General features: G+C 38.1%; 1 protein-coding gene across 1 annotated transcript; it reads right to left on the bottom strand.

Moving 5' to 3' along the window:
• Nucleotides 1–72: 72 nt before the first annotated feature.
• Nucleotides 73–16,592, bottom strand: LOC105049259 (uncharacterized). The gene is given in 12 exon segments (XM_010928853.4): nucleotides 73–407; nucleotides 1,067–1,154; nucleotides 1,256–1,362; nucleotides 2,909–2,964; nucleotides 13,077–13,182; nucleotides 13,264–14,018; nucleotides 14,299–14,392; nucleotides 14,490–14,735; nucleotides 14,822–14,880; nucleotides 14,883–14,977; nucleotides 15,076–15,176; nucleotides 16,112–16,592. Coding segments are annotated over 12 exon segments (2,370 nt in total). The 5' UTR covers nucleotides 16,559–16,592; the 3' UTR covers nucleotides 73–191.
• Nucleotides 16,593–25,508: the final 8,916 nt, after the last annotated feature.

Genomic DNA, 25,508 nt, shown 5'->3' with positions numbered 1-25,508 from the left:
TGTTGGAGTGCCTCTCAGGTCAGCAATGCTGCGATCCTGTGACCATTTGTTGCAATCTTAAAATCACAGAGGTACTGAAGCTGCATAAAATCATACTAATATGAATCTAACATCCTCTGTCAACTCATATTTGAATCTATAGAACTGTCATGTTTTTTTATGCAAGGGCTCCAGATAAAGCTGATGACGGATTACTTGCCAACATTGGATGATCCAAATCCATTAGTGGCAGGTATGGAGTTCTCCCTACTTGCTGACTGGTCACGTCTCCATTGGAGATTGGAGCTCATATTATGTCTTTGGATGGGTGTCTTCTTGGGAAGCTGGGTGTTCCATGGTTGAAGATGTTTTCCAGCTGGCTGGGCTGGCACCAAGAATCCTGGGGGAATGTCTGCTTTTCGCATCACCTGAAAAGAATTGCACAGAAATATAAGAAAAGTTATTGGTATGCTCTCGGTACAGTAAACTTTTAAATACCAGTCATAAATTAGTTAGTATTGTCAAAATTTGTAAGTCATATTGCTAATGCAATTGAAGTCCACTAATTGCTGGTTTTTTTGTTCAAGATAACTCTAGGTTGAAATGATGTGATGAGAAATGAGTTTTGATTTAACACCAAGAGCGAGCTTGAAATTTTCCAAGGCACCATCTTGGGAGATATGAAGCATTAATCCTCATGTCTGCAGTCATAACGTCTTCCTAACAAAGATAATCATGAATATATCCAATCTAGATACTCTCTCCATCTATTGCTTCTTAGTTCTGGTGTATTACTACACTTTCCATGTAATGCAACTTCTGCTGATCTTACAAACTCCATGAATTCATAAATAGCCCATATTGACCAGACCAAACTTAACCAACCAAACTGAAGGTCAGGATGCTGCCAACTTAGAAGATTTCGGCATTAACATTCAAGTCTCCACATTTTGAGGATTTGTTTCAATCTATTCTGCTAAAGTAAATGCAGTTATCATCTGTCACTGTGATAAGTAGCAGGACCCAAAAAAAGTTGAAGATCTGTGACAGTGAAACTCTTCTTAAAGAGTATATAATTTCTCCATACCATCAGCTTCCGAGAGAAGAATGAAGTCCCAGTCAAAGATAGTGCCTTGTCCACTGAATCCTTGCTAGCAAAAACAATGTATGCCGCCCTGGAAACGAAAATCACGTTTTGTAAGGGACCCAATTTAGCAGAAGCTACAATTAGATCATTCACAAATATTTAAAAACAGAATAACTGCAAGACAGATACCCTTTTGGTTGACCAGTTATTGTGTCAGTTAGCATGACAACTTTGACAATTGTCCCACACTTTGTGAAATGTGATAACAATGCTTCTCTTGATGCTGCAAAATGCACCTGAAACATAGACATTGTCACAACAGCATCAGATATCCACTTCCAGTTTCCTTGTGGTAGCAATGAGACAGAAGTGCAGTTGGCCTCAGAACATCATTAAAACCTGAGTGAGAATAAAGAATAAAAAAAATGCAATATCGGCACCCAAAGTTGAAAGAAGGGGGAAATGGCTGATTGAAATTTCAAATATGAATAAAGAAATGATGGAAATAAAGTAGAAGGGCATGCAACCATGACATAAGACCCATATACAATACCATATAATTAGAGCATTGAACGATGGTAATTAGTTTCTGATAGAATCGAAGGTTCCTGGGAGGAAAGGCCAGGTATAGTATAGTCTTACGAATTTTTTTGTCATTTTTCATTGATGGGTATGTAATCAGAATTAAACTATTAATCTCTAGGCTGATCCATTGGATTGGATCATGATCATCCATCTTCGTTCACATGCTCACATAAAGGAACATGAAGTAAGCCCAGATTATGCCTGCAGTTTGGTCAAGTTTCAGGAATGTTACTTCTGATCAATCAATCATAAATGTATAAGACTTGCAAATATCTCAAGCTCATGAAAAATAAGATGGAATAAACAGCTCATCCTGCTTAGCAAGTCCATGATTTCAGGGTAGAACCTGAGGAAAAAAAAAAACTATTTTCACGATTTTCCATGTAAAACCCATCTAGATCTCTATTGCTTTTACTCATCACTTTGCAGATCCAAATACCTTTTTCTTGCCCAAAAACATTGAGCATTAGCTTTTCCTCCATGACAAAGGTTTCCTGTAAACCTCTTAACTTATTCTAATAACATTAGAAAATGCTATTTCTGATCCCTAATTCCTCATTTTGCTTCTTTAAAAAACTGCCATATAATCGTCCCCTGAAAACACTCATATGTAGAGCATGCCACTGTACTTCCAATGTATTATAATATTTCAAATATGCTATAATAGCATAAATTATTTAAAAAAGCACAAAATTGCTGATTCAATATGAAAATGGAAAGATTATAGTCAAAGCTGCATAAGTATGGCAAATATACTATAGTACAGTTGAGTCTGAATCAAATATACATACCATAGTAAGCAATATGGAAATCATACATTCAGGTATCTCTCCATGCCACTTATTATAACTTTTAGCTTTTCTCCTAAAATTCGCACTAATCACTTCCTTGTAACAGCAATCACTGCATACAAACTCAAAATAGAATGCCTACTAAAAAGAATGCTACCTCATCCAAGTTACAAATCTAATGTTCCTTAAAATCTATAAAATATTGTCTATTTTCCAAGAAGTCAAACCTCATTAACAATCCAGTATCTCAAAGTTTTCAAATGAAGCATTGGGTGTGCCTTTCTGGACCGAGGCTAAAGGAACATGAACCCCTTATATCAGTATCTTAGACCATGATTATCAGTTATGCTATCTTTGAGAATGTTTGCAGACACACACACACACAAAAAAAAAAAAGGAAAAAGATCTAGATATTTAAAAAAAAAAAGAAACAAAGTAAAATTTTTAATTGTTTTGGTGCCCTTACATTGGTCACAAGAACAGTCCTTAACTCTATATCTTCCTCTGGATTATCTTGAACACCTGCAGAAAGGGGAAAACAAGTTGGCAAATCTTCCATCTAATACATAACATATGAAGGACATCATTGCAATATATGAGCAAAATCTGTGATCAATTTCGAAAAGCATAATAAGATCCTAAGGATACATGTACCTTAAAATAATCAAGGTCCAATCCACTTCTCAAAAATAGCAATTGCTTGGGTACACTATTCGAATATATTCAGTTAGGCACTCTTTGGATCTTGAATAGCTTATCAATGGAATAGGTCCATATATGTTTAAAAAATTGGGATTTTGGGGAGTGTCATTGATGGAGAGGGATAGGAGAGGGGGAGGGTGAGAGATTGAGAGAGCTTTACCAATATGGGAATTTGATTCACATGAACTAGTACAACATTATTCACCATCCAGAAGGAATGTAGTATCCTATTTTTTGGGGATTGCATGATCCCGGGACTTCCCCAATGAACTTACATTCTTCTCTTTCAACTGTTATCCATTTTCTCACTCTTTACTATATATTGCTGCCTGGTTTCTGGTTGACGTCGGAAAATTAGAAAGCACAGCGCTGGAGCAACCTGCAAAAAAATTCGGACTAGAGGATTGTGCTCCGGCGAAGATCCTCTGAAGCTCAAGTCAGAATGCGCAAATAGAGAAGCAGAATTTTAACTCTCTGAGATGGGTTACTTATCTGGGTCCTCGGGGTTTGAGTATTTATAGAGAAGACAGCTGTGTAACCGTTTTTGGTAGACAGGCTGGCCGAATCTAGTGTGGTTATTTGGTTGTGATTCTCAGAATCAGACAATTACATCCGAAAGATTCTCAGGATCAAACGGTTACACCTAGATAGTATTGACAGCTATGACTAGATAGTATTGACAGCTATGGCCAGTTGGCGTCTGCCTTTTGAATCTGAGCCTCATCAATCTGCTTCCGAGGAGAAATCAGAGAGTGGCATGCCGACTAGGAATTGGGACTGATACTTTTCCGACCATGGGTCGGACCAAATCTTTTCCACCCAGATTCGGATCAAGAACATGCCAACAAGAGATCAGACAGAATAGCCTCCGACCAAGGATTGGGACAGACATTTGCCGACCAGAGGTCGGGCAAACCACAACAACTAGGCCGCTTGAGAGGCACTGATATGGACCTGATGGATCATAATGGATTTGAATCTTATACATCATCGGTCCATTCCAAATTACTCCTAACAGATACCCCCTACTTCCTAGTCCGAGCTCTGGTCGGGCTATGGGAGTATTTATCTTGGCATTATGAATGGCCGGAGATGTGAAGAGCTATTTTTAAACCAAATACCTGCGCGCGATTTTTCAAGTGAAAATGTTGTCGAGCTAATGATGAAATTTTTGAAATCTGCGCAGATGCCACTTCTGACGTCGTTCGTCTTGCTGGGACGCATTAAATGTGGAGACCGTCTGCCAGTTGTTAAGCTAATGAAGGCTTGACGCGTGGTCTATTTTATGAATTCGTACCGACTTGACGTCCTCCATGAGACATGCATCCTTCTATTTAAAGGGGTGGTTTCTTTTGTTTTATTTTCCCTTACCCTGCTGACTCTGATGAAATCTTTTCTCCCTTTGCCATTTTTCTTGCTCCAAAGCTCCCTCAAACAGATTTCCTTCTTTCTCCACCATGTGAAGAGTTCTCGAAAGATAGCTGCTTCCTTTTGATTTCTTACTCGAAAGTAAGTCCCTCTTACCTTCTTCTTGATTTTTTCTTCCTTTCGTTTCCCCTTAGATTGCTGTTTTCATGGTGGATTCTAAAAACTCTAAGTGAGAGTCCCGTACGAGAGAAAGCAAAGGATCTGAAAAACTCTAGATCTAAAACCAATCCTTTGGTCAGACTTGGAGAGATCCAAACCGAATTGACCTTGAATGACCTGGAGTTGCTCCGAACCCAATACTATATTCCAAATGAGTTCCATCTTGAACTTCCTAATTCCAATGCTCGAGTCCACAGTTCACCTCCAGATCGATTAGCGGTGTACGAGGAAAATCTTCGAGCATGTCTCAGATTCTGATCTTTTTCTTTATTTTTAAGCTTTTTAGGTTCTATAGGATTGCTTTCTGTTCTGTGTCTCCGAATTCCTTTAGATATATCATAGGGTTTCTTGTTCTCTGCTCTCGGACAGGAATCCGACCTTCGAATCCTCTCTTCCGAGCTCTCTTCACATTAAAGAACTCCCATACGCCGACTGGCTGTATGTCTCCTCCTGGAGGGGTGCTACTTCCCTAGTTTCTGACGCTCCCTCATCTATTCACGGCTGGAAGAGCCGTTTCTTTTTTTGTCTCTTGTGCTTCGATAGACAACTGGGGACTTCCGAACTAGAGCTGGATCGAAGCTTCATCCTTGAAGCCCGTAGAGTTGAGTGCTGAGAAAAAGAGAGGACTTAAGGATCTCCTGGATCGCAACGCTCCTCATCTGGATGAGCTTTTATCCGATGAATCCCTCTTCTCAACAGGGCTTTCCTCTACCGAACCTAAAGTGGTGGAGTCGTTCATGCTTTTTCTTCTTCTTCTTCTTCTTATATATATATATATAATATATATTATAAAATATATAATATATATATATGTATGTATGTATGTATGTATGTATGTATAGCTTTCTAACTCGACATTTGTTGAACAATTATAGAAATGAAACTCTCGGTAGAGGATCTTGCGAAATTAAAGGCCTCTCTTCCATAGAAGAGGAAGACTCAGACTGTCGGAACTAAAGAAAAGAAGAAATTGAAATCTGCCAAGCTCAGCCAAGAGCTTGTCCCTGCCGACCAAACACTTTCCTTCGAGGTCGGAATAGTTTTGGGATACCTGCACCTACTCCGACCCTGACCGCCGACTTTCGAAAAAAATCATTGAGCGACCTCAGCCTTCCAAGACTTCTGCTCGAGCAGGGTCTTCTAAGAAGGCCGACGATGATGAGGCTCTTCCCGATGATATTTCAGAAGGCTTATTTTTTCAAGACTGGAAGGCAATTCGTGAAACTGTCGAAAACTCCATTATTCCAATGGAGTTATAGCAGATAGACAAGATGAGCATTTCCAGTCCGAAGAAACTGTCCTTGATCGTTGGCCATCAGGTATAGCATTTATCCTGTCACCCCTTTTTCTTTTTTAATCATCATATTTCCTCTGACTCAGTTGATTTGAAATGCAGCTGTTTCATGTTCTCGTCAATCTGTAGGACCACTCGATCGGAGAAGCACAGACGCGAGAGGCCGAGAAGAAAGCCGAGATGGATGACCAAGTAGCTCAGAGGAAAATTAAAGAACTAGAGACTGAGACCAAGAATCTCCAGGGGGCCCTTGGGCAGGTGGAGTCCAACCTCGCCTCACCCTGGAGAGGGAGAAAGAGGCGGAGAGAAGGACTGAGGAATACATTCAAAATGCCAAGCGCTCCTCAATCGAAGAATTCAAGGCATCACTTGTCTTCGCTGAGAAGATGGCTCGAGCGGTGGAGACATTTAAGGCATCTGAAGAATACCGCAACAGCCATGTGACCTTCAGCGAGAAGATTTTTCATCAGGCTCACAAAGAAGGCTAGGTCAACTATCGAAAGTCGATAGAGGAGGAGCATCTAGAGCTTGATCTCATCTTCTTAGACTATGAAGATCAAGATGAAAATGAAGATAAAGTTCACACTGTCTCCGAACTCCCTATCTCCGAGAAGGAGAACGTCGTTGAGCTGCTCTCCTCTTCAACTGCTGATGCAGGTGCTTCCGAGCCTCCTTCGGACACAACTCTCCAAAGAAAGGTCGAAAATTAAAGACTTGTACTTTTTGTTCCCTCTTTTATCTCTGTAAGAAACTTACGTTTAATGAAATGAAATTAGAGCTTTTTGAATTTATTGTCTTCGATTGTTTGCATGTTGGCGAATGATGCTTGTAACGTCGGCCCGATAGCTGCTGCTCCTTTACTGGCCACTCCTCTTCCTTCAGTGATGGCGGTCAAGATTAAAGCTCGCATTAAGAGCTTGGAGAAGAAATTCAAATTTTTCAAAAGAAAGGCCACCAACCGGGGAAAGAGACTACGAATGGCTCAAAAAAAACTTGATGAGATCGAGAAAAAAGTCGGTAGACTTCAACAGGAGGTTCGGCGAGGAGCTATAGCGCACAATGTCGAAAAGGCATGCTTTGCTGAAGAGGTGCAGTGGATATCCGACGCGACGAAAAAAAATCCTGGGGTGTGGCAGCGAAATTGACTGTATATCGTCGTCAGCTTGACTCTATCCATGGAAAAATCCGCGCGTTGGAGTCCCTAATTAAGTGTAAGAAATTTGGTTGGATGAGGTCCAAGCGAACATTGCAACTTCAGAACGAACTCCGCAACGCCAGAGAGAAAATTTCAAAGTTGAAAAGACGTTGAATAGCAAGAAGATCGTCGTCACTCCCAATGATGTACAACAACGAGGTATCCAGGTGACGGCTCCCATCACCAACGTCGGCTCAAAAGAGCCTCTTCCAATCTCCTATGACGAAAGATCTCGATCGGGAGAGCGAGAACAAGAAGGCCGATCTCCAGCGGGAGGAGAAAGAGCTTCTTATTCCCGACCTCACGAGCAGCTAATGGACAATTCTCAATCAACGATCCACACGACCTTTACTGTCAAGCATCATTCTGACTACAACTTTTGTCGGAATGCAATTCGAATTTTATACCCACAACTTGACCGGTCCGAGCTGTCCGATCCCGAGATGGACATGGAAGATGCCTTGATGCAGCTACGAGAGAATGCTTACATATTTCTCGAATTCGTGATTGCCCGCAGAGCACGACATGTCGAAGATCTTGATGGCGGGAGAATTTTCAAGGTCGACGAGATGCAACCAGCCGACGATGCCCCACCAGTCGAGTAGCCAACTTTTTTCTTCTCTTCATTTTGTCTTTTCTCATCTTGTAATGTCAGACAAAGAGCTGACTAGACTCTTATAAACGCTTCTTGTTGGAATAAAATTATAACTTTTCCAACCATGCATTCATATATATTTTTTTTTATGTTGTCGTTTTCTGAATCATACTAACTCCACATGGTTGTCATAAAATGTAAAAGCTTTATCTTAATAAAATTTCAATTTTCGTAATGCTATCCCCCTACTTCCGAGTTCAAAAATCAGGCTGAGGGAGTAGCTATATGACGCAAGTTCTCAAATTATGCACCGATACCTATTTTTTGCCTTCGACACTAGAATAGGGATAGTTATAATCGATCTCAGGCTTTTAGAATTTCTAAGTCGACTAAAGATTAGGTTTAAATATAAGCCGATCAAAAGCTTTTAACATCTCGAGACCGATCAAAGGCCGAGTTTAAATATGAGCTGATCAAAGACTTTTAACATCTCGAGATCAATTGAAGGCCGAGTTTAAATATAAGCCGATCAAAAACTTTTAACATCTCGAGATCGATCAAAGGTCGAGTTTAATATAAGCTGATCAAAGATTTTTAACATCTCGAGGCCGATCAAAGGCCGAATTTAAATATAAGCCAATCAAAAGCTTTTAACATCTTGAGACCGATCAAAGGCTGAGTTCAAATATAAGTTGATCAAAGACTTTTAACATCTTGAGGCCGATCAAAAGCCGAGTTTAAATATAAGCCGATCAAAGGCTTTTAATATCTCGAGGTCGATCAAAGGTCGAGTTTAAATATAAGCCAATCAAAGGCTTTTAACATCTCGAGGCCGATCAAAGATCGAATTTAAATATAAGCTGATCAAAGACTTATAACATCTCAAGACCGATCAAAGGTCGAGTTTAAATATAAGCCGATCAAAGGCTTTTAACATCTCAAGACCGATCAAAGGTCGAGTTTAAATATAAGCCGATCAAAGATTTTTAACATCTCAAGACCGATCAAAGATCGAATTCAAATATAAGCCCCTCATTGATATTACTCTCACTTATATGTGGAAGTATCGACGTTGACAAATTAGAACGTTCATTCATGCATATACTTCAGCAAAATTACAATATCACTGATAATACATACGGAGGTTAGCTGAGTTCCACGATCTTTGGAGTGGAGTTCCATCAAGCTGTCTCAATTTATAAATTTCGGAGCATACCATCTCATCCATCTGATAAGGACATTTCCAATTAGGTGATAGCTTTTTCCGCTCCGTAGGTTGTGAGACTTTGGCGCGCCGCAGCACCAAATCACCAACTCGAAATTTCTTAGACTTGACTCGAAAATTGTAGTATTTGGCCACCCTTTGTTGGTAAGATGCCATTCACACGGCAGCCCATTCCCGACTCTCAACCAGATCAAGATTGGTTCGCAACCATTCAGAGTTGGTGTCCTCATTGTACTCCTCGACTTTTAAGGAAGCCGATCTCAACCGGCATAACTGCTTCGGTTCCGAATGCAAGATTGAATGAAGTTTCTCCGATCGAAATTTTTTGAGTTGTTCGGTATGTCCACAGCACATGATACAGCTCGTCCACCCAGGATCCCTCAGTTCGATTAAGTCTAGCCTTCAGACCTTGCAAAAGAATCTTGTTCATTACTTCGACCTCCCCTTTGTGGGTGTCCGACTGAAGTGAAGCGTTGTTCAATTCTAAAGTCTTCACAAAATTCTCGGAGCCCGGAGCCGCTGAATTGCCTGCTATTATCAGTTACCAGCACTCTCGGAAGACCATAGCGGCAGATAATGGATTTCTAGATGAAGTCTTTAACCTTAGCCTCTGTTATACAGGTTAGGGGCTCGACCTCCACCCACTTTGTGAAGTAATCAATAGCCATCAAGAGGAATTTGTGCTGAGCTGAGACCTGAGGAAAAGGATCCAAAATGTTCATTCCCCACTGAGCGAAAGGCCATGGAGCGACGATGGGAGTAAGAGGCACCGCTGGTTGATGCTAAACATTGAAAGTCCTCTGACAGCGATCGCACCTTCTTACAAAAGCGGAGGCATCCTTTTGCATCGAAGGCCAATAATAACCTTGTCAGAGGATTTTGTAAGAAAGAGTCTTTACACCCAAGTAATTTTCATAAATTCCCTCGTGGATCTCTCTTAGTGCATAATCGGCTTCAGACGGTCGCAGACACTTCAGAAGCGGGAGAGAGAAGGATCGCTTATACAGCTTGTTATCATGAAGCACATAGTAGACAGCATGCTTGCGGATTTTTCGAGCTTTCCGACTGTCAGATGGTAATTCATCCAACCTGAGATACTTCAGTAAGGGATCAATCCAGCAAGACTCTTCTTCAATCGTGCCGAACAGCAAGAGGTTCTTCCAAACTTGAGTTTTCCAATATCTCAATATAAATTTCTTTTTGAAATTCGGATGGTAGAGAGGCTGCTAGCTTTGACAGCACATCCATTCGTATATTTTGTATCCAACGTACCTGTTGAATATCAAAGCTTAGAAAAGATATGGCTATTTTTTTTACCTTTTCGAGGTACCTCTTCATGTTTTTCTCTCGTGCTTCATATTCGCCCTTGACTTATCCCGTCACTAGTTGAGAGTCACTGAAGACCTTCAAATATTTAGCTCTCACATCCTTTACAAGTCTAAGCCCAGCAATTAAAGCCTCATACTCTGCTTTATTGTTGGTGGCTGAAAATTCAAACCGCAGAGCGTACTCCGCCACATCACCTTCCGGCCCGATTAAGATGATCCCAGCTCTTGATCCCAATGAATTGGAAGATCCACTGGTCTTCAGGATCAGTGTTTATATTTATTTGTTTCTCTAGCGCCATTGAGCTACTCCAACTGAAGAACCTTGAAGTTTGGTGGGATAGATTCCTAGAGGATGCTCGTCACAAAAGACGGCTCAGAATCGAACCCGTCGAATGATGCTGACGGGTTGTTGCAAATCTGCTGGATCTTCCGATCCATTTCTTGAAGTCTTCACTCGACTTCCACATCTCAATTAGTATGCGCTTCAGAGCGCGGAGGAGATCGTCGGTCGGGGATTGAATCATGCCCCGACTGAGGACTCGAAGACCACTGTCTCCTTGGCTCTTGAGTCTAATCTGCCGCCAATCGCTGGGGCGAAGAGATTTGGGTCTGATTCATCGGCTGTGGCTCCGACGGATGCTAGATCGCTGCCTGAACGACAGTCGTGAGTTGTTGCACTTGCTGGAAAAGCAGATTGAATTGCTCCACGATCACCGCCGCGGATTACTGCACCGACGCAGGAACTTCCATCGTCGCTGGAGGTGCCGAGCAAAGTGATTTGTTTCATTCTGCACCTACCGGGAGGTGGAGGTATTGGTTCGCCGAGAGGAAGTCCTGCGGGGAGCCATCTTTGAGAGTTTCTGACTCGTCTACTTCTTTCTATAGGACCTAAGATTCAGCCCTTCCTCTTTCTGTTGCTACCTGATTTCTGGTTGACGCCGGAAAATTGGGAAGCGCGGTGCTGGAGCAACTTGCAAAAAAGTCCGGATCGAAGGATTGTGCTCCGACAAGGACCCTCCGATGCTCAAGTCAAAATACGCAAACAGAGAAGTAAAATTTTAGCTCTCTGAAATGGGTTACTTATCTGGATCTTCAGGATTTAAGTATTTATAGAGGAGACGGCAGTGTAATCGTTTTTGGTAGACAGACTGGCCGAATCTTGTGCAGTTATTTGGTTGTGATTCTCAAGATCAGACGGTTACATCCGAAAGATTCTCATGATCAGACGGTTACACCCAGATAGTATTGACAGATATGGCCAGATAGTATTGACAACTATGACCAATTGACGCCTGCCTTTTGAATCTGAGCCTAATCAATCTGCTTATGAAGAAAGATCAAAGAGTGTGGCGTGCCGACTAGGAGTTGAGACTGATAGTTTTCCGACCAAGAATCTTTTCCCCCAGGATTCGAATAAAGAATATGCCGACGAGAGGTTGGACAGAATAGCCTCCGATCAAGAGTCGGGACAGACATTTACCAATCAGAGATCGGGCAAACCACAACAACTAAGCCACTTGAGAGACGCTGATATGGGTCCGATGGGTCATAATGGGCTTGAATCTTCATGCATCATCGGTCCATTCCAAATTACTTCTAACACTATATATGAATCTATTTCAGAGATAACTTATCAGGGTTTTCCAAACAGGCCCTTACAGGTATTTCCATCTAGAACAAAACAAGCTAAATAAAAATTTTATATAGATAAAATAATTACTAGTGAATTAAGCAGGAGCTGATAAAGGGCAAACACCTTTCATGCCATTTTTCTCACATATAAAATATGTCTTTACATCTCAAGAAAATCAGGCCAAACATGAATATGTAACATCGCAAAAAGAAATTAAGCAGACATCTGTTATTTAATGCTGCTGCCACATATGATTAGTTGCTAATTTATAGGGTAACTGTAAGTAATTGGATAAATTCTGGCAACAAGAGCCAAATTCTCCAAATTGCAAGGAACTTGTAGGAAATGGGTATATGTCTCCAGATGGAATTATGCCTAATATCTGAATCATGAAATTCAACTACATCAAGTAAGATGGAGTCCCACACGCAGTTAATATGCTAGTTTTGAAGATTAAGTTTTGGACTTTAAGAAAGAAATATTGTTCTAACATGTGTCACACATTGTGCATGCAGATAGAATAATGGATTATTAGGATGATGTAGAACATTGTTTTTAAGGTGCTGTGTGATAGTTACATGCATTACATGCGATGAACTAGAGTCATAAGTGAAGGACAGCAGTGAGACTCACAAATTGTGTCAAACAGTACGTTGGACAATGGAAGGTTCAGGTATATAGCATGCAAGTGTAGTGGAAATGAAAAAACTGAAATAGGTGTATGGACAAGTATAAAGTTAAAGATAAATGTAAGCACATAAAAGGAACTTCAGGAATGTCTATAATAGCTGATACAATGGTGGAGAATCAATTAAGACAATAATTTTATCTTCAATAAATACAAGAGGCCTGGGTGAAGATAAAGACTGGATGTGGGAGAAGGATTTGAGTACATGAAAAAATACCAAGGAACCCTGGATGAAAGTTCTCTCAAAAATTTGGCAAGCAGCACATGATATTCAAATTTAAACATTTTCAACTGAAAAACAACCACTAATATTAAATCTTTGAGTAGGACAGAGGGCACTGATGCATAATTCAAAGAAATAAGATACACAAAATTGCAGCTCAAAACCTGATGATGCATTGAGTTTTCCGTTGTTCATCTCCACCTGCTTCGAACGGAGCTTAAGCATATCCATCTCAACTTGGTGCAGTTTTAATTTCACATTCAACATTTCCTACATGAGGGTTTTAAAGGAGATAAAATGGTAATTGTTGGAAACTTTGAATAGTGCTAGCATATATCAATGAATTCTTACATTTTCCATAGGCCTACTGTTGCCATTTCCATGTTCTGAATTGCTGAGGGATTCAGATTGGGTTGGTGCTGGATTGTTAGCTGGAACCAGATTCTGCATAAGAGTGGTTCGTAAAGCCCTTTTATCCAACAGAGATTGAGATACTGTATTGGACTGTAGATGAGGCTCTGGTCTTGAGGATTCTGCTGAATGGCATGCTGGCTCAGAAAACATCATTGTTAAACCTTTAGCTTCAGCTGTAGACTTATTTAAGCTTTGCAAACAGTTATGTTTAACAGGTAATGATCTTTGCAACTTTGGAAATGCTTCTTTATCTTGGAGATGATTCTCCTTGCACCCAGAAAAAGATGAAGAACTGTTCCCAGAATCAATCTGATCATATTGTCTTTTGCGTTTGGATTTATCCCCATGATCAGGAGCGTGCAATGTATGGGAATTCCACTCCTGTTTACCGTTCCTATCAGAATGGTGGTTGGAAATGGTCCTGCCACAAACTTCATCAGGTGCAACCAACCTACCAGTTAGAGTAGAACTCAATCTTGCATCTGGCTCAATTGATCTAATATTTTGAAGCTCTTCTCCATTACAGTTTCTCTTTTCCCTTAAAGGATCACCTTCTTTACATGGCTTGCCTATTCTATCCCAAACACTACCACGTGGCTGAGTATTTTGATGCTCTTCAACTTCCATGGCTTTTGAAGGCAGCCTTCTTGCAGAAGTATTTTTCATGGACAAGGACCTAGATTCAGCATCTTCTGCATATAAAAAAAGAAGAAGGAAAAACCACAATTCTGTAACACTCAATTAGAAGAGCACGGACTTTTGGACACTCATGATAAAGTAAATACTTGTGAAGAATATAGCATCATACAAGGGCCAATGAAAGATGACAGGGAATACAGTAACTCTGAAGTTGCAGATCAGACACAACTAAACTGCCATTATAGGAGAACCTAGGGGCATGATATTTAAGTATGCAAGAATGCAGGCACCTTCAGTAGTTAATCCAAGCACTCGAAAAAAAGAAATACTTGCCTATAATAGTTGATTGTAATTTCCTTGCAACTGCTTCTGTCTTTGGCATAGGCAAAGGCTGACAAGGTACTGCACTGGAATTATTTTTGGTAATCTGTTCTACCATATGCAATGATGAAGTTAGATACTGCAATCTTTTTTAGAAATTTACATGATAATCAAACCTAATACAGATGGCTTAGCCGATCAACCTTCTGATGCTGACTCTCATATCGTATGCTAGATGACAAATGCTTAATAGCTCCACTGGAGTTACTGTCAGTTGGAATAAACTTCTGGTGAACTTCATGTGTCTGTGCCGGTGATCTCTCAGCATCTACTTCAATTGAAGGGATGTCGGTCGGACGCCATCGTTGGAGGTTCTCCGAAACTTCAACAGTGTTTGACCGACTTGAGTTTGTAGAGAAGTTTGGTGATTCATACAAGCCATCCTTAGACTGCAAAATATATTAAAACCTCCTATACTGTTAAACAGATCAAATATTATTTGTATGCTAAGAGAAATTTGAAAGGAAATTGTTACCAGCAGAATGTCAGTAATCTGATGATCCAGTGGCCTGCTACATTTCTGCTCCCTGTCCAAAAATTGTCTTGCATACTTGTCCCCTCAGCTTTAAGGTTTGAAGAGTCAAGAGGTGATCTCAAAATACTTACTTCCTTATAGAGATAATCCCAGAGCCTAAATAAAATCATAAATCCATAGGGTAAGCAAAAATAAGCATATCTTACATAGAAATAAAATCACAAATGGATAATGAGGGGTCAAAATCAAGATACCATGCCACAAATTTTGCACTCTCATCCCCAAGAAATGCCTCCAGGTCATCCTGTGCCTGATTCTGATGTTTGCCATTGCAAACAAGCACTACAATGTATTCCTTGATCAATAAAGGAAAAAAACATATGTCAGCAATCATGCTATATGCCATATAATTATAATGTTGTTTAATCTCTCGCGAGGTTATGCACTCTCTGGAATCCGCAGATGATGACTAGACACATGCAAATACAAACAGACACCAGATTGCCAAACTGAGCATTGCCAATAAGGTCAAGCCTTCGTTTGTAAATGTATACCAGAGAGCCTATAAACCATTGCAGACTTCATGACTCCGGCCAAAGAGGTTTTCTCCTCTCCCTTTGTGATTAAAGATAATAAAAAGATCTGGCTGGACGCACTTCTAAAAAAATTGTGTGAAAAATATATTTTTCAAATGGTAGGATTGTCGGCATCATCATCATCATTATTATTATTTTCACGTGTATTGCTTGAGCTTATTTTTAACCTTCGATAATAATTTCCCTGTTCGGCTCCCCCTCTGGTAAAATCCTAGCTCCGCCATTGCTTCTACCCCAAAGCCAACGCTGCAAGAAACCCCGACAAAGTTCGAACTGAATGTTCAACTATGATTCACCCATGATGGCAACATCGACCTCCCGCATAAGCAATCATATATTCCCCGTGGCTGTTTCATAACCAGTGTTCCGAGAACAAGAGCATACGGTGTATCAGCTGCAAGGATAGATTTACCGTATATTTCAAACGCAGGAGCAGACACAAATCGATCGGTAAACACGCAACCCCTAATAGTAGTGGAACACCAAGAGCAAAAACGCAATCACCTAACAGTAGTTCAACACCAAGAGAAAATACGCAATCCCTGATAGTAGTTCAACGACAAAGAGAAAAAGGACAAGCGGGGAGAAGGGGAGGAAAGAGAGAGAGAGAAACCGAGGGCGCATAAATCTGCTAGAGAAGAAGACTGGAAACGATGTGAAGGCAGGGGCATGGGGTCGGGATATGAATTAGTACCGCGAGGACGTCGTCGGAGTAGGTGCCGAGGAAGTCGAACAGCTTCCGGGAGACGGCGTCGCGGAGCTTGGCGGCCTCGGGGGAGTTACGATCCATCCTGAAGGATCTGAAAGTTTCCATCTCCCTCCTCTCCATTGCCGTAGGATTTCGAGGGTTTCCCTCCGGCATCGCCCCAAAGCTTGCCGCCTTTTTCTTCTCCTTATTTCCTCCCCAATTCGGCTCTACTGGAGTCTGGACGCCCCTCTCTCTCTCTCTACTTGAGTGTGAGGAGAGGAGGATTGCGGTGCTGCTGCTGCGTATATGATGGTCGATGGAGGAGGAGGGGTTGGGATGGGGCGTGCCCTTCCAAATTCCTATCGTGTGCGGTATCTTATGCCGAAGACTGGACCGGGGGTGATACATGGAGGGAGCAAGGAAGCGGGATCCTATCATGGCTTCTCCAGCCATTAGCCAAGCTGCAGCGCGACAGAGACAAGAGGGAGGTGAGTCACATTATCAGACTCTTATCTTACTTCGATCGGAAGCGGTTCGGTGCGGACCCTCTCATTCAAGCAAGGCTCATGAAACGCCCCCTTCCGTTACCTAGTTAGCACATGCGCACACATCCCATGAAAATTGGATCTCGAAGCAAAGCTAGAAACTGTATCCAAAGAAAAAAAGAAAACCGGGCACCCTTGTATTTTGGCCCATTTACATTTGGATTCCAAATAGACAAAAATTTCAAAAGGACCCCAAAACTTTAAAAATATTATAAAAAGTCCCAGCTGCTAGTCTCTATTTTAACAATATTAATGGAAAAAGGGTTCATAACAAAAATGCCCTTGATTCTTTTTACCTATCGGATGGATTGCTTTTTAGGAAAAAAATCATCGAAGCCCTTCTAATTCTGTTGCCTTCCCCTATCATTATCAACGATGATCATTCGATTTTATCTTTGGGACCATCGAGATATTCAAAATAGCTAAAATTCTCACCAGCAGCCGATTCATTGGTATGATTTTCTCAATAAATTCATTGATTTCAAAAGATAATTTTGAAATTTTTTATGTTTATGCGTGAAAGGATTTCGTTGCTATTTAAATTTATTTGTGCTCAATAACAGTGGATTTCTTGTGTTTTGATGCAACCAATTTCTTTATATTTGATAATACGATGGATTTCTTGCATTTTATAATCTATTCTGGTTTGGAGATTGTATGAAATTATTTTTTTTCAAAAATTTTTGGGCTCTCCTAAAGTTGGAAACCTTTTTTTGGGGCCATCGTCCATATACATTGGAAGGTGCTGCCTTAGTGTAAGAGGACGGTAACCTAAAGAATTTGGACTTGTTGAAGCTAGGGGACTACCACACCACTTAAAATCCTACAACTTTGGTACGGCAGGAAGGCAGCAATCGATGATGTTCATGTGGATTGTTAGAGCAGTTAAACTACAGCGGTCCACTATAGAACTAACTAGTTTAATATTTTATATATTATAATTTTTATTATTAATTTTATATTAATTTTAAAATATTTTTTAACCTAAATGATAAATATAAGAGAAATTTTAAAATTTATTATTTATCCTTTTTATTAGTATGAACATTGCATAATGCATATTATTTGGGATAATTATTAAGTAATGAAAGCAGCACTATTATCTAAGTTAAGTATTGCTAATAGCTATAGTCAAAAGAATTCAACATGTTATGACTTTAAATATGAAATAATATATTGCATCATTAAACAAAAAATATTGATTATAGGAATAATATATTATCTCCATATTCTATTTTTCCAACCAAAATTGATCTTCGATATAAAAGACTGAACTAATTTAAAAATAATTATTTAATATATAAAATAACTTGATTATAAAAGTAAATACTCTATTAGCGTTTCTCTACAACCAAATATAGAGTTAATGAATAAGCTAATTTAAAAGACCCAAAACATACTAGATTTTTATATAATAAAGAATTTTAGCATTATTGGACCTATTTGAGCAAATATTAATAAAAAAATTGTTGGACTATAATATTAATTTAAAAATAACCATTTAATATGTGGAATAACTTGGTTATAGGAATAAATATTCTATTAGTATTACTCGACAACCAGATATAGAGTTAATGAATAAGCTAACTTAAAAGACCCAAAACATACTAGTTTTTTATATAATAAAGGATTTTAGTATTATTGGACCTATTTGAGCAAATGTTGATAATAGAATTATTGGACCACAATATTAAGAAAGGAAAAAGGTTTTAAAAGATTAGGAGTAGAGATACATTTGAATTAATAGGTAAAGGCGAGACATACTATATTAGAGAAAAATGATTGTTTACTATATTATTTATCTTAATGAAAATCAGTTAGTTATTATATTATTGTATTATAACAATGTTCTTTTTTAAGATAAGTTAGGCAACAGTGTTACATGTTAACTAAGTTTAGTAACAACATTACATAAATAATGATTTTATATGGGTACGAAGAATGGATGATCTATTTACACTAAAGATCCATCATGGGAGATATCTTCATTTTTCCACAGCATGCAGTATGTTGGTGGCTCTGTCAACTCCTTTGATAATTATAACACAGACCAAATCAATTATATAGAGTTGCAAAATCTCGTGAAGAAGATTGTTATCAAAAGGTAACAACTATATTATACAGTTCCACGGCAGTCTTTGAAAGATGGACTAAAGCCTTTGTACATCGATCAAGATGTGATCCAAATATTGGCTATCTGTAAGGGGGGAGAGCAATATAATGGTTTATGTAGAACATGAAATCGATGAAATTGATTTGAATATAGTAGAGCCAGCCCCACACTTTCATCCATCCAAGATATTAATGAGATAGCTGAAGTGCAACAAGAGGAGGGATGGTGGCAGGCCCAAGAGCGGGATTAGGATCCGGGACAGGAGGGCAAATCCTTTCATCCATCATGGTTCATAAAATCGACCACTCCCTTCTGTTACATAGCTAACATATGCGCACATATTCGAACCTATCTGAACCCATATGTTTGGTTGCAATATATATATATATATATATATATATATATATATATATATATATATATATATATATATGTGTGTGTGTGTGTGTGTGTGTGTGTGTGCGTGCGTGCGTGCGTGCGTGCGTGTGTGTGTATAGACACACACACACATACATACATACATATATATATATATACATACACATATATATGTACATATATATACATATATATATATATACATACACATATATATGTACATATATATACATATATATATATACATACATATATATATATACATATGTATATATATATATATATATTGGTCTCCAGTTGATCAAATCCCAATCCAAATTCGATCAGCTCCCTATCTCTTAGATCAATGCACATCTCAAAGCATGGGGGAATGGCTAACGGAGGGCTTGGATTACCATTTGGCTGATATGACTTTGTTTTAAAAAAAAAGAGCTCAGCTTTGAATGGAGCATGACGTAAGGCCACGTGCACCCCTCCTCCTATCTCTTCTTCCTCTCTCCCTTTCAAAATAGTCACCTTCTTCTCTCCCTAAAACCCACACTTTTCTTCTTTGGCCACCATTCTCGTCTCCTCTAAAACCCCCCACCTGCGGCCATAGTCCTCTCTACTTCTCTCTCTCTGACCATTATTCTCGTCTCCTCCAATGCCCCCCATCTGCGGCCGCCATCCTCTCTTCTTACCGCTCTTTGATCATTGTTCTCATCTCCTCTAAAAACCTCCACCTATGACCACTGTCCTCTCTTCTTCTCTCTCTCCGACTACTGTTTTTGTCTCCTCCGAAACCCCCCATCTGCGGCCACCATCCTCTCTTCTTCTCTCTCTCCGGCCATTCTTGTCGTCTTCTTCGAAATCCCCCCACCCACAACCACCGTCCACGTCTCCTCCGAACCCCACCCCCACCCATAGCCACCACCATCCTCTTTTCTTCTTTCTCTCCAGCCATCGTTCACATCCCTTCCGAAAGCTCCGAAGGCCACGCGTCTTCTCTCCAGCCATCATTCACGTCCCTCCAGTCTTTTATCCTCTTGAGGCTATAATATGGCTATTGTAAAAAAAATAAAGAAACACCTTTATGTATGGGGATGGAACTTTTTTCTCTGTTTCTTCTTGGAAGAAACTCTTCCAAATGATACTCTTTCCTTTCTATTATTGGCAAAACACATTTCTTCCTCTCTCTCCCTTTGTTTCTCCTTAAAAGAAATTCTTTCAAATGAAACCCTTCCTTCTCTCTCATCGGCAAAACATATTTTTTCCACTCTCTCCCTCTATTTCTTCTCGGAAGAAACTTCTACCCCATCTCTCTCCAACGTAAGCACCTTCCGACTCTCTCTCCATCGTAAATACGTCATCGGTTCTCTATCTCAAGTGTAAAGACGTCGTCGATTCTCTCTTCAGTACAAATATGTCACTGGTATTTACTTCACTCCCTCCCTCTCTTTTTCTCCAATGCAAAGACCTCATTGGCAAGATATATTCTAAATATTGTTACTCCATTAAAAGCTAAATATTTCATTGATTGTATCAAATATTTATGTGATATTTCTAAAAATTTATGATATTAAAAATATAGAGACTCTTCAATTAGGATAATCCACACATAGTTTAATTCATAAGAGGGTGGATGGTTAGTCTTTGAAATTTTGATTCATTGGATAAGAATTATTACTATGATATAGAAAATAATCATAATTAATATATTTATTATTATATTATTTAGATAAAAAAGTATTTAATAACAAAAATTTGTTCTCGACAAATGTTAGTGAAAGCTGCATGTTAATAATTAATTTATGTTTATTCAATTTTAAAAAAATATTTTTCTATGACTTAGTGGATGGTTGTACTTTATGCAGATAGATAATTTCAAAGCCTACATCAGTAACAGTTCATCTGAGGAAGAAAAATTTGACGACCATGTAGGCTCACCAATGTTTTAGATCACATGGTTATAATTTTACTATGATGGGCACTATTTTGAGTTGGATAGATGATATAAGTAAATGATGTACATGATTTATTCCATCACTAACATGTAAAGATATATAGCTATACATAGTTGTGAATAAATATATGACTCTTATATAACAATATAATTTGGACTGTTAGATTTTGTATATCTAATGTTACATTGATGATTATGAAGTTCAGATATTTACTTTATGTATTATGTTATATTTTTTTTGACTTAATGGTGTAGGAAGATTTAGTTACATGAGAATCAATTTTATTCTCTGTGATAGATGCAATGGAGTTTTTGATATGTGAGTTTGTTCTTTATGTTTATTTAAGTTTGTTTATAGGTTGTGTTCATGTTTATTAATAAGTCCAATAATTATTCAATTCTATTATTTGTGTGAGAATTATTTTATAGATGATTTTGTGTCGAAGTTATCCTAGGTCAATTTATGCTTGTTTGCAAGGGAAGTGGTTTTTATTGTGCGTTTAGGATCTGGTTACTCATTGTTTCTGAGATCATAGAGAGGATAAACACATACCATCGTAGAATAAACATGAATCATCATAGAATAAACAAAAACTGACTATAATAAATATAAATTATTAGAGGATAAACACAAACTCCAAATAATAAATATAAACAGATCTAAGATAAATGCAAACTATCCAGATTCTTCTCTACCTTTTATGAATCTATGACTGGATAAATATAAACTATCTCAGGATAAACACTAACTCTGTATGATAAACAAAAACAATGCATAATAAACAGAAACTCTGTAATGATAAACAGAAACTGTCAAAGATAAACATAAGCTGACAAATCAAAAGTCGATCCTAAGAGAGAGAAAGTCGACCCTGACATGCTGAAGTGGAGCTAGGACACCCCATTAGTCGACCCCTGCTGAGCAACAGATGCAGATAGTTTGTATTTATTCTTAATAAGCACAAATTATCCTAGAATAAATACAAACTCTGTATAATAAATAGAAACTATATATAATAAATAAAAGCTCTACAATGATAAACAGAATTATTCAAGATAAACACAAACTCGAAATCCAAAAATTAGATGACCTAATGGATAAATAACAAGAGAGGAGGATAAATACTAAGTCCTGCTGAAATAAATATAAACTATCAGAGAATGAATATAAACTCTAAATAATAAATACAAACTGATGCAGGATAAACACAAACTATCTAGATTCCTCTCTACCTTTTATGAACCCATGACTGGATAAACACAAACTATCCTAGAATAAATACCAACTCTATATAATAAACAGAAACTACGCATAATAAATAGAAACTCTACGACGATAAATAGAAACTGTCAAAGATAAACACAAACAAAGACTCTTCAATAAAAGATATCCAATGGATAAATCCCAAATCCAAATGAATTTTAATTTTAAATTCTAAAGTCTTTCCAAATTTTATAAGATGCTGCCAGACGAACTTAGGGATAGCATTGTATATGGGTCAGATAAGCCAATATCTATATCTATCTCGTAATTAATTAAAATTTTATATCCATATCCATTCAATACCTATCTCGAATCGAATATGGTTGGTTGAATGGTGTTACTTCTTGGTAAGATGGCGGTGCACAATATACTATGTGTTGGTTTAATAGGGCTTACCTATGCGATGTGCTTACCTCGCACCATTCAGCAATATTATTCATGAGCTGCTCACCTCCTACTCATTCGTTCAGGGGTCGAGAGATGGAGGGGTGGTGGAGTGGAGGGAGAGGTGGACGGTTTGTTCTTCAGTTGAAGAGAGAGGGGTGTTCTAATGAGATATAAATGGATTAGAGAGAGAGGGAGAGAGAGAGAGAGAGAAAGATAGGGGTGGAGGGGTTTTTTTAGTTTAATTGGTATTAGAGATCAATATGTGGTACTAATCGATTTTTCTTTTAATGTTAGTGAGAGAATGTACAAGTGACATTCATTTGGTACTATATTTCAATATCACTAAGAGATTTCTAAGAGAAAATCCCTGTCTAATATAATTTTTTTTATTTTTAAAAATATCTTATCAATACCAAGGGATTCATCTCTTAGTAAATCTTCAAGGGACATAACTTACAATACAAATCCTTTGGTGAAAATAATTAAAATAATCACTCACTGATCCCTTATAAATTATCGAGTGATTTTCAAGGGATTTATGAAGGACAATAAATTCCTCACAAATCACTTAAAGATTTCTTAGTGAAACTAGGTTTTGAATGCAACTTAATGTCCCTTGAAAATTCTTTTCCAATCCCTTAGTGATTTTTCGAGAGACAAATCCCTTGATGATATCCCTTAGTGAAAGGCTGATTTTTGATAGTGAAATGATCTTATCTATTAATTTTTCCATCTTTTCTTGATTTTTCCTATGTCTCTCCTTAGGTTTTGCACTATTTTTCCCATCCTGATGAGCTTGAATCTGATGGGAGGCTTGAAACGGCCAACTATGGAAGCTTAGACGATGGGGCTCAGAGCGATCGACTAATCTTAAACGATGGCTTGGGTTTTATGATGGGTGCTAATATATAAGAGTTAAAATAAGTATAAATATATTATGGATCAATATAGAAATTATTTAAAATTTTTGATTAGTGGTTAAGATTGAGGTTAAGCCATTTAAAGATTAGAGACTCAAATCCTCGTATAATCTCATTATACATCTATATTATATTTTTTTAAAAATTTATAAAATATGTATAATCTAGATCAGATAGTGGGTACCTAATGGACAAATCTCAAATTGGGCTCCACCCTGATTGCCACTGTGTATATCTCAAAAAATATATGAAAAGTATATCTTGATCGTCCCGAACACCACCGTATGTGAAAAGTATAGTCAGTCAAAGTTTGGTCAATAACAGCCCGACGGTTTACTTGCATAGACTTATTCCTATCATATTTGGTGCCGAACTCCTTGGTTAGATATTCTACAACATATAATAAGTAGATGAATGCGATCTTAGCTGAACCACTAAAGTTTTGTAGTATTTAAATTTTTAGCAAAATTTATTTTACTCTATATCAAAAAATTTAAAAAATTAAATCATACATATCTAAGAAAGAAAGAGTATTATATTAAAAAATAATTTTAAATATTTTAAAAATATTACATAAAGCATACTCGAATTTTCTAAAGTTTTTATGGTACTTATTTTAACATTTATTTTTTTCATAATTTTATAAATTTTTTTTAAAAAATAAAAAATATAATGACTTTTATGATAAAATATTTTTTGCAACAATATTTAAAATTATATATTTTTTTTATAATGATATCATTTTAATGCTTTGTAAATAAAATGATACTGTTTTGTATAACCCATTTGCAACAAAAATTAAGAAACATATAATAGCTTTTTGTGACAAAATAATATTTGTCACAAAAAATTAAAAAAAAAAGAGAACAAAAGGAGGAATTTTATTTTTTTTTGCAACAAATAAGTCTTTGTCACAAAAAAATATATTGATTTTTTGTAACAAATATTTTTATCATAATAAACTAAAAAAGGAGGAAATAAAAAAAATTATTTTTTCTAATAATGAAGCTTTGTCACAAAACATATATATTGACTTTTTGTAATAAAATATTTTTATCACAATAAATTTAAAAAAGAAGAAAATCTAAATTTTTTGCAACAAACAAACCTTTATTACAAAAAAATATATTAATTTTTTGTAATAAATATTTTTATCATAATAAATTAAAAAAAAGAAGGAATCTAATTTTTTTTGTGACAATCAAGCCTTTATCATAAAAAAATATATTAACTTTTTGTAACAAAATATTATCATCACAATAAATTTAAAAAAGAAACAATAGGAGGTGTTGGTGCAAAAATCCGCCTGCGTCGGAGAAACTGGAGTTGAGGAAGCCGCGGTCGCCGCCGGGACCTGCAAGGGAAGTCTAAACCGGAGGTGGGGTTGCTCCGGCAAGACCCTCCGACGCTCAAGTCAGTTCTCTGCCTCAACAAGAATGGAGTGCTCGAACGGAGAATTTAGCAGAGTTTTGAGATAAGAAAAATGAGCTTAGAGAATAACGTATCTGGATCCCCTTTTATAGGCAGAGGGGGCGACGGATTGATGGTGACACCTGCAACCGTCTGGTAGTGGGCCGCCCACGGTCAGGAAAATTAATTGCGGAGAGTGGTGGGGCAGACTCGTGGCTGTTGTCATAGTCTGCTATGTATGGCCTGTTGCGGATAGTGGGGCGGCGTCCGTTGCCGCTAGCTGTCAGTGAGTAGTGGGATCGTGCAGCACCTGCCGCAGGGAGCGGGACAGAATCGTGGCCGTTTGCTACAGCCTGTCAGGGAGTAATGGGTCCGCTGCTGGAGCCGCGTAGAATCCGCTGTAGGACCTGGAACAGGATCATGATTGTTGTCGCGACCTGCCGA

Source organism: Elaeis guineensis, chromosome 7 (assembly GCF_000442705.2).
Source record: "Elaeis guineensis isolate ETL-2024a chromosome 7, EG11, whole genome shotgun sequence".
NCBI lineage: Eukaryota > Viridiplantae > Streptophyta > Magnoliopsida > Arecales > Arecaceae > Elaeis > Elaeis guineensis.
Note: the sequence above shows the minus strand (reverse complement) of the source record. Positions and strands in the feature narration are given on the sequence as shown.